At 50.0% G+C, this 9,849-nt stretch overlaps 1 protein-coding gene across 2 annotated transcripts in view; it reads left to right on the forward strand.

Annotated features, from left to right (window-relative positions):
- The first annotated feature begins 3,373 nt into the window (after positions 1-3,373).
- Positions 3,374-9,849, forward strand: part of Rgs10 (regulator of G protein signaling 10) — a 40,803-nt gene continuing 34,327 nt past the window's right edge. The window contains exon 1 of one of the 2 annotated variants that reach the window (XM_028769448.1): positions 3,374-3,492. In XM_028769448.1, the coding sequence (XP_028625281.1) occupies positions 3,444-3,492 (49 nt within the window). In that variant the 5' untranslated portion in view covers positions 3,374-3,443. Of the gene's footprint in view, positions 3,493-9,039; positions 9,151-9,849 lie in introns of those variants that run through there. The other variant, XM_028769449.1, reaches the window with a different exon arrangement.

Genomic DNA, 9,849 nt, shown 5'->3' on the forward strand with positions numbered 1-9,849 from the left:
TTGCCTAGCAACTAAACTACAGCACCAGCCAGACTTACCAAAGTTTTACTACATTTATTTATTTATTTATTTATTTATTTATTTATTTATTTATTTATTTTTACCTTACTTTATGTGTATGAATGCTTTCCTTGCATGCATGTATGTATGCCACATGTATGCTTATTAGATCCTCTGGAACTGGGGTCACAGGTGGTTGTGAATAACGAGGTGGCTCCTGAGAATTGAGTCCAGGTCCTCTGCAAGTGCAGCAAGTGTTCTTTATGGATGTACCTCTCCAGTCCCCACATTGTGTAAGTGTATGAGTATACCTATTGGGCTACATGTAGTGGTGCATGCCTTTAATCCCAGCACTAGGAAGGCAGAGGCTCTCTGTAAATTTCAAGGTTAGCTTGGTCTACATAGTGAGTTTTAAGAGAGCCAGGCAGGGCTACATAGAGAGACCCTATTTCAACAAGCAAAGCAAAATGTGAGTGCACATGCCATGGAGTGAATGTGGGAGTCAGAGGACAACTTGCAGGAGTCGGTTCTCTCTTTCCACCATGTGGGTTCTGGTACCTACCGAGCTATCTCACCCATCCTCATCTGGGTAGAATAAGCCAACTGACCTATAAAGCTCTTTTCCTGGAAATCCCAACCCACCGGAAGAACTCCAGGGCCACTGCTTTGTGTCTGCTGTGATAGCTGGTCCTTGATCTAAATGTAAAGCCAGCAGTGGGAGATGGGGCCTAATCTATTTGCTTTTTTGGCCAATCAGCTGCCATCATTTCATTTGAAGGTGTAAATGAGAGAAGCAGCCATGTGTGTGTGTGTGTGTGTGTGTGTGTGTGAGAGAGAGAGAGAGAGAGAGAGAGAGAGAGAGAGAGAGAGAGAGAGACTTGGAGGATCCATTGGAGGGTATATGTCTTCACTTGGGGCAGAGACTGTGCCCAGAACATACCTGTGTGAAAAGGGGAGCCTGCTCTGACAGCTTGAGGTGGTTCTCTCTCCCCCCTTCACTTGTTTTATTTTGTTTTGAGACAGGGTCTCACTGTGTAGCCCTGGCTAATCTAGAGTTCTCTATGTAGATCGGTCTGGCCTCAAACTCACAGAGATCCAGCAGCCTCTGACTCCACCTCAAACGCTGGGATCAAAGGTGTCTCTCACCTTTTACTTTTATTCTGGGTTTTCTGCACATGTGAATACTGGCTCTTGGATCTTTGGACATTATGTGTATGAGTGTTTTGTCTGCATGTATATATGTGTACCATATGTGTGTCTGGTGCTTGCAAATGTCAGAGGAGGACATAAGATCCCCTGGAACTGGAGTTACAGATGACTGTGAGATGACGTATGGGTGCTGGGAATTGAACCCTAGTCCTCTGCAAGAACAAGTGCTCTTAATCACTGAACCATCTCTCCAGCCCCAGTACCAATTTCATGAGTCAAACAAAAAAGAAAATTAAATTGTTTACTCACTCTTAACCCTTGTCTTTTGACAAGCTCACAGGACAGAGAAAGGGATCTAAGGCTGTTAACCTTCCCCATCCTTTCCCGTTGTCTAAGAAGCCTGGAGCTCTTAGCTCAGGATGGCCTCAGAGCATATCATAAACCATACCAGGCTTGCTGAGGGCATGGTGGGGAGAACCTGACTGTTAGTGCTGGGTTTGGCTGCCTGTGTCCAGCTTCTACTCCATTGTGCTAGAGTCTCCTCCTTTCCTGTGCTAGCCTCAGTGTATTTGTGATCAGCCTCTGGGGACACTTTCAATGGAGGTGGGCAGGGAAAATTCTGTTACTGTTCTCAGAATGCAGTGATCTCATTGGGATGGTTCGACTCTATCTTCTCTCTTTCCTTCCTTCGTTCCTTTCCCCCCTCCTTCCCTTCTTCCCTCTTTTCCTCCCTTCTTTCTGACTCCCTCCCTTCCTTTCTCCCTCCTTTCCTTCCTTCCTTCCTTTGTCCCTCCCTCCCTTCCTCCCTTCCTCCCCCTCCCTCCTTCCCTCCTTCCCTCCCTCCCTCCTTCCCTCCCTCTCTCCCTCCCTCCCTTCCTTTCTTCTGACTCTATGTAGCCCTGGCTGTCCTAGACACTGTATGTATATCAGGGTGTCCTCTAACTCAAAGATTCTTCCTGCTTCTGCCTCCAGAGTGCTGGAGTTGCTGGGATTAAAGTAGTGCACCATTATGACTGTGTCGGGTTAGGCTCAGCTTTTACAGAGCCTGTGACCTAAGAGCTCTTTCAATGGCCAGGAAGCTTTTTGCGGGGGGGGGGGGGGCAATAGCCGCTGGAAACATTCAGAAAGCCCCGCTTGGAAGCCAGGCTCTCTGATGGTGCTCACCTGCAAGCCGCAGCTGAAGACCTCTGCAGCCTTCAGGGGACGGAACATCCTCTTTGGATAGCACAAATGGCCGTGTTTGGAAATGATGGAGTGGGGAAGGGTAGACTGAGAGATGGAGAATAACCACAGAGGGCCAGAGCTGAGGTGACGTTGGGACTGCAGGGTGGACAAAAAGGGAGGAAAATAGACCAAAATGGGAAGCTCAGAATAGAAGATATAAAGGAAAGTGCCAACTAGTGAAAATCCTGCGAAAGAACGCGCGGGGGGTGGGGGGGGCGACTGGGGAATGGTTTAGAAAAATAGCAATTAGCACAGCTAAAAATAAAGACCAATTTCGAGACAAAGCCAGACCCACAAGGAGAAAAATAAAACTCGCCAGAAAGACAATTCCTTGCAAACCAAATGCTCAAGAAAACGGGGCTAACGACAACCCCCTCTTGGGCTGTTTGGTAATAAGAAACTAGATGAGCGTGGAGCGCGGCGCTGAGCCGATGACAAGCACCAGGAGAGGAGCGTTGAGCCCGGCTCTAGAATCTACAGGATTCCGGTAGTTGAGCGCAAAGGTCCTCCTGAGACTGCACCCAAGTGTTGTCCAAGTTAAAAAATGTGCCGGCGCGCTCCGATCCACTCTGGAACCGCATAGGTTCAGGCAGCGTTCTCCGGGGTCTGTCCCGGAGCTTGGAAGCCCCGGCACAGGCGTGGCGTGGGCCAGAGTGGGCGCCCACTCGCGGCGTCTTGGCTCGGGACTCTGGTGACGCCTCCCGGGCATTCGCGGCGTGAGCAGGCCGCACGCCCACGGAATCGGGTAGACCCGGGGGCGATCTGGGAGGTGACTTGGGCCTGGCAGGGACACCGAACGCCGTGCGTCTCCAGGCCGCGAAGGGAGTGACCGGGATGTGCGCGGGAGCTGAGGGTCACCCGGGGTCACCGCGCCCTGCCCTGAGCGGGTAACCGGGGGCTGGACCCAGTGCCCACGGGCGCGGGTGGGCAGGGAGAGGGGAGCGCGGCGGGGAGGAGGCGGCGGGCGGAGCCTGGAGGGGCGGCGTCGCGCGGGCTCCTCCTCCTCCTTGCCCTCTTCGGGCTCAGCCGCCGCGCTGCCCGGCTGCTCCGTCCTCTGGACGCCCGCGGCGATGTTCACCCGTGCCGTGAGCCGACTGAGCAGGAAGCGGCCGCCGTCTGGTAAGCGGTTGCGGGCGCTGGGGCGCGGGAAGAACCGGGTCGCCGGGTCCCCTGGCGCGGCTCGCCTTGCCGCCCGGACAGCAGCCGCGCTCCTCCCCGCTCGCTCTGTCCCAGCCGCGGCGGGAGCGCAGAGCTGGGGAGCCGCCCGGGGAGGAAGTTGGGCTTGAAGCGGGAGTCACGGCAGCTTTCTTTCTAGAGAATGTCTGGGAGCCACGGGAGACACATTAACAGCCTCACACTCCGAGGCAGCGTGGGAAGCCAGGCTCCCCTCCTGCGTGCAGCCTCCTCCTCGGGCGGAATGGGAAGGATGCTCTGCCGGACTTCTGCATCCCCGGAGTGGCCCGGCCCCGCGGCGCCAAAAAAGTGGAGTCCCAAGGTGGCTGCACACCAGGGCGGGGGAGGAACTTGTGTGACACAGCGGGGGAGTCACTCTGTTTTTCCCTCTGAACCTGCCCGACCCACAGTTTGGGGCAACTTGGCAAGACAAAGAACCCACGGTGCAGAAACGGTGATTTGAATCGTGCCATCCTTTTTGTTCTTAATAACACCTAACACTCTTTGATGGCTTATGTTGTGGCCAGGAGCCGTGTTGACACCTTCTGTGCTTTCTCTTGTCTTCACCAGTAGAGCGGCCGCGTCGGAGGGGTGGGGCTCTAAAGCCAGGGTATTGGGTAACCTGCTCTACTCTTAGCTGATGGAGTTTTTAAACGTAGGTTAGTTTGCTTGACCCTGGGTTTGGGGTTCAAAGGCTTGCTTTCCTGTCGCCCAGAGATTCACTACGTGTTAGTCGGTTTCCTCTTTTCAAGTAAATATCAAACGCGGTTAGGTGACTGCAGTCAGACATAGACCCAATCCCACTGCTACCCCTCACCAGCTGTGCAACTTCTTTGTGACCAGGGATGTGCAAAGTGTAGCTTTAAGTGCTTAATTAGAGCCTCCCCTCCACCCATCAACCTCATCCAAATCTTCTCATTAAATATTTAAGACAACCCCCGCTAAAGTCAGATTCCACAGAGTTATTGTAAAGAGTTGGCACTGTTGTCTTAATATGTGTTGAAATGTTCCATTAGTGATACCCGAGTGGTCACATTCCCTTGTAATTCCGGTGGCTGACTCCAAGTGGTGGTCAGATTCTAGGCATCGGAGTTAAACTCCAACCTTGACTCTGCCACTCTGCCACACTGAATAATGAATGTCCTTGGACCTTTCTGGGCCGCAGAGCTGTGCTGGTGCTGGCTCAGTGTAGCTTGCTAGAACCAATTGCTAAATGTTCGGGGCATCTGGGAACTGGTTGCTATGCCATAGGTGGACTGAAATGAACTGTGTTGGACATATCAACCTATGCCAGACATCAAGGCCTGGTGAGCAGTGGGTTTCAGAAAGCTGTGGATTTGGCTACATACTTAATTTTTATTTTAGATTACATTTATCGTGTGTGTGTGTGTGTGTGTGTGCTCTCGCGCACGTGCAAGTATGCGTGTGTGTGTGTGCATGTGTACGTGCGCACCCGTATGTGAGTGCGCAATATGTGTGTGCGTGCATGTGCACCTGTGTGCATGTGTGCACGTGTGTATGTGCATTCGCACGTGCGTGTGTGTGCGTGTGCATGTGTATTCGTTCACACATGCATACATATGTGTGTGCCTGCATGCGTGTGTGCATGTGTGTATATGCTAGGGCTTGCATGTGGAGGTTAGAGGATGACTTATGGAAATCAGTTCTCTTCTACCAATAGATCCCAGTAATCAAAATCAAGCCATCAGGCTTGGAATTAAGCATCCTTATCAGTGAACCACGTTACTGCCGTTAACTACAGATTTTAATTCTGATAAATATACGCTCACATTACTAATAGTAGCATAAGCAGTTAAACATGGGAAGCCCCAAGTGCAATGCTGGGTACATGATAAAAGGTGTGGGGCTTACTAGTTTTCTTTCTTTTTCTTATTATGTAGAGGAGTCTAGGTTGCTTGCTGCTTAGAATTATATTTGGCCTGAATATAATACAAATAGAACCACTGAATTATGACAGATACCTGGATTTAGGATGCTTTTGCATATGGCCAGATTGCAATCCCAAATTGAAAGGCAGTTTCACAATCACTGGTACCATGTATCTGTTCTAGGGCATCAGACTGACTCTGATGGAGCTTGCCCACACCAGTGATAGAAAGGCCAGTGCTTAAACGTCAGTGGTTGGTGTTGGAGATCTGTATGGCCAGAGCCCAGTTTCCTTGAAATCTGTGGGTATAAGGTCTGCTGCTCTGTCAAAGGACACGAGCCCCTGCCAGTTTGGTCACTGTCATCACCACCCAACATCAAGAAACGAAGGAGCCAAATGAGAAAGGAGGAAGGGAAAGGTGAGGGCTTCTTACAGAGCAGCAGGCAAGCCATCACAGGATTAAGGATTTGGGAGAGGGTAATTTTGATTATTTTTTTCTTGTGGTGCTAGAGGTGTGTTCAAGGGCCTTGCACATGTAGGCAAGTAACCTGCTCCAGATACCCCCACCTGAACTTCACTTTAAAAAAGGTTTTCCAGAATATCTAACTGAAGCCCCACCAAAGCTGGACGCACCCCTGCAAGAGCCTAGGCTTGGGGTTGACTGCAAGCCTGTCTCCATGGAGCATTTTATGTGAGGCTGAAAGAGCTAAATCTCTTCATGGATGATGATATATATCATCATATCATATGATATCATATGACGTCATATCCATATCATGGATGGTACCCGTAAGTTGAGCTGGAAGCTCCACCTGTTTCTAAGGTTCACAGTTGGAGGCCTTTGTTGGAGGCTCTATGTTCTGCCTGTCAGGTAGGGGAAGTGGGGATGGGGGGTAGAGGGCAGTTCAATCTTGATAAAAATCAGAGCCCAGTTCAATCTTGGGGAACAAGGGGGAGCAGGGAGAGTCAGAGCTTTGTTTTTAGCAAGTACCCCAAATGATTTTTATGCTGAAGTCTGAGGAGCCCTCAGAGGGCCCTGGCTCCTACCCACGACCCACACTGCTAATAACTGGCGAGATCCTACCTCAGAACCAAAGTAAAAGCCACACCCCTACAGCCAGACTGCTGGGGCTGTCAGAGAAGTCCTCTTTATGTTGTCCTAATAAACCCTGGCAACGGCTACAGAGTTATGGCTTATGTTTTTAGTCTGTACAGAAATTTAACAAATATGTTCTTAACAGTTTTACAGTGGAGCGTCTTGGCAGTTGGGGAAACTCCTCTGTAGAAACTCATGGGCTGGGCCTGGGCCTTGGAAGAGAGCAAGGCTAGCCTTCAAGTGTAGAAAGGCAAGGATGAGATGGTCTTTTTGTCCAGATGATGTCAGCTCACTTTGCTTGGGTCCCACCACAAGCAACCTGTAGATGACATAGGTGGACAGGAGGTGCAATGTGGCTTCAGTTGCTGTCACTCGTCTATATTTTGTCTTTTGTTTTCTTAGATGCCCAGGCAGGGTCCAGGCTGGCCATTTTCTAGAGCTTTCATGGGAAACCAGGCACTTCCGTCCCTGAGCTGAGTCCCCTAATGCTGGCTTCTGAGGACTCCTTTAGATGATACTAAATTTATTGTGGTCGCTTCTGCTTCCCCCAGATAGCTGTCCACTGCAGCAGTACAGCAGCGAGAGAAGAGAGGCCTTGGGCAGGCAATAGCAGCAGCCCCTTGATAAGAGCTGTCAGGAGACATCCACTATGTGAAACAGTCTGTGAAGACTCAGGGACAAACTTCTCTTTGGACCTGCCTCCCATTTCTTGAGGGCCATGCTGAGTGCGCAGGGTCGCCTTGCTGCCTCTCCACCTGATCCTCCCTTCTTTCCAACCCAGTTCCCCGCCCCTCGATTGCCCTGCAGAGGTATTAGGTATCCCTGTCTCCTTGACGGTGTCCTTCCAGGCCTGACTGGTCCCCTGTACCCGACAGCAGTTTGTCTTAGAAGCTGGGTCCCCAGGAATGGGGACTACTTCAGGGCTACTCGTCTCCAAAGAAGCAGACAAGATTAAGCTGTCTTAGCCCCTCCTCCAGAGCTACCTGGACGTACATCTACTTAGCCACCTTGTTACTTAATGCATAAATGTGGAGGTGACAGCTTCTCCCGTGTCCTTCCCATCCTGTCCGGGAATTCCTAGTCTTCCCCCCACCCAATTCATTGTAAACCCATGGCTAAAAGCTTTCATTTCTCGAACCTTATAGCCCCTTTTTGCTTCCCAGCTTCCTCAGCCCGCCGCCCTGAGACCGACTGTTGATCATTGTAAGCTTTATTCCGGAGTACCAGATGTGAGGTTGACCCCTGAGGAACACGTTGCCTTTGTTCTCAAGGAATGCACCTGAGGGAGCATGGTTGGCAAAGAGCTGTTTATTCAACGTTAGGACCTGGGCTGGATCTCCAGAACCCTGAGGGTAGTCATCCCAGCACCAGGAAGTGGAGACTCATGGGTCCCTGAAACTCACTGGCCAGTGGGTCTAGCCTATTTAACACTCCCAGGCTGGTGAGAGCCTCTATCAAAAGATAAGGTGGACAGTGGCTGAGAAGAGACACCTAGGTCTTCACAAGTACTTGCGCCATGCACCAGCATACATGTCCATCAGGACACACGTCCACCAGCATACACATGTCTGCCAGCACACACGTTCACCAGCACACACAGGGACAAACACACAGAGAAGTCTGTGGGCTGGGGCTGGGGTGTAGCTCAATTAAGAGAGTGCTTATTTAGCAGGCACGACTCTCTGATTCAATTTCTGGGACAACATAAAACTGGCCGTGGTGGATTTTAGCACCAGAGAGGTAGGAGGATCAGAAATTCAGGATCATCCTTGACTTCATAGCAAGTCAAGGCCAATCAGAGTACATGTACACACACACACACACACACACACACACACACACACACCTATATACCAACTCTCACATCCGAAACAAAACCCACCTGTCCCCACCACCACCAAAAGCAAGCAAGCAAGCAAGCAAGCAAGCAAGCAAGCAAGCAAGCAAGCAGGAAAACAAATGTACGGGCTAATTCATGAATAATAGTGAACTTGAGGGCTGGGGCTGGGGTTTGCTGGGAGTTTGAGACCAGCCAGAGCTACCTAGGAAGACCCTGCCTTAAAACTGCCTCCCTCTCCCACACAGACAGCATGACTGATCCTGACAAATTGTGTTTACAGGATTTGAGATTAGCCCAGGGCCTATGTGTGTTGGGTTAAGTGCTCTACCACTGAGCCACACCCCTAGCCCTAGTCCTTTATCTTGAAGCAACTGTAGAGACAAGAAGGAGTGTGGGAGGAAAGGTACTTTTATACATAAATGTCAGACCCCGTTCCTGGAGACAAGGAAAGACAGTGACAGGGACTTGGGGCCACTGTGGTCATTTTTCAGGGTCTTGGGGGCCATTATTGTTTTTCTGGGCCTCTGACTGCCTAAAAAGTGGGGATTCTTGGGAGGGAACAAACAACAGTCTGGCGTCCTTATTTCCTTCCCCTAGTCAGTGCTGGAAACTGTGGCCATCTGTTGTTTAGTCCACCCAAAAGAGGATGTTGAGGATAGTTGTCTGTTTGGACCCAAGAGCGTCAGGGAACCCTGATCTCCTGTTGTTCTACAAATCAGCTCTGAGAAGGCAGAGGTGCTTTGGTCTGCCGGATCGTCGAGGTGGACCAGAGCATGGACCGTAAGGACTACCCTCCCCTTCAGAACACATTCCCAGCTTGGGGGCGGGCGGAACAGGGGCTAGGGAGGAGGTGTTGTGTTGAGACAGGCACACTGGTGACATCTGAGGGGCTGCTGAGCACACTCGCCTTGTTGAGTCCTGAGCTCTGTGATCAGTGTCACTGTGTACCTTCAGAGCTGTGCCGCCCTCTACGGCCTGGCCTGTTTTCCTGTTCTTGTCTTACCTGCCACTTCTTAGTAGGGTTGTTTTAAAACTTTTAAACTTCATCTTTTTTATTTTTTTATTTTTTCTAATTGTAGTGAATTTCCACGTCCTCAGTTGGGGCCTTGCATGCCTGTAAGGTCATTCTCAGGGGCTTAGATACTAGTGATAAATACATAAAGTAATATTTAGATACAGAATTTCCATGACCCAGTTTCTGTGGAGACTTAAGTAGATCACCAGTTAAAACAAACGGATTCTTTGCTTCTATATTGGGATGTAACTTTTAAAACAATGTATTATGCTTGATGTGGTATAGGTGATATGAACTTTCTGAATAAGTTTTGTGGCATAGCTTTCCCTTGAAACTACAAGCAAAGGAGAGTATTGTTTGTTTTTTTTTCTTGTTCCTTTTCCCCTTTCTTCCTCCCTTTTTTTCTTTCTTTCTTTCTTTCTTTCTTTCTTTCTTTCTTTCTTTCTTTCTTTCTTTCTTTCTTT

The sequence above is a fragment of the Grammomys surdaster genome, unplaced genomic scaffold, assembly GCF_004785775.1.
Source record: "Grammomys surdaster isolate TR1022 unplaced genomic scaffold, NIH_TR_1.0 192, whole genome shotgun sequence".
Lineage (NCBI taxonomy): Eukaryota > Metazoa > Chordata > Mammalia > Rodentia > Muridae > Grammomys > Grammomys surdaster.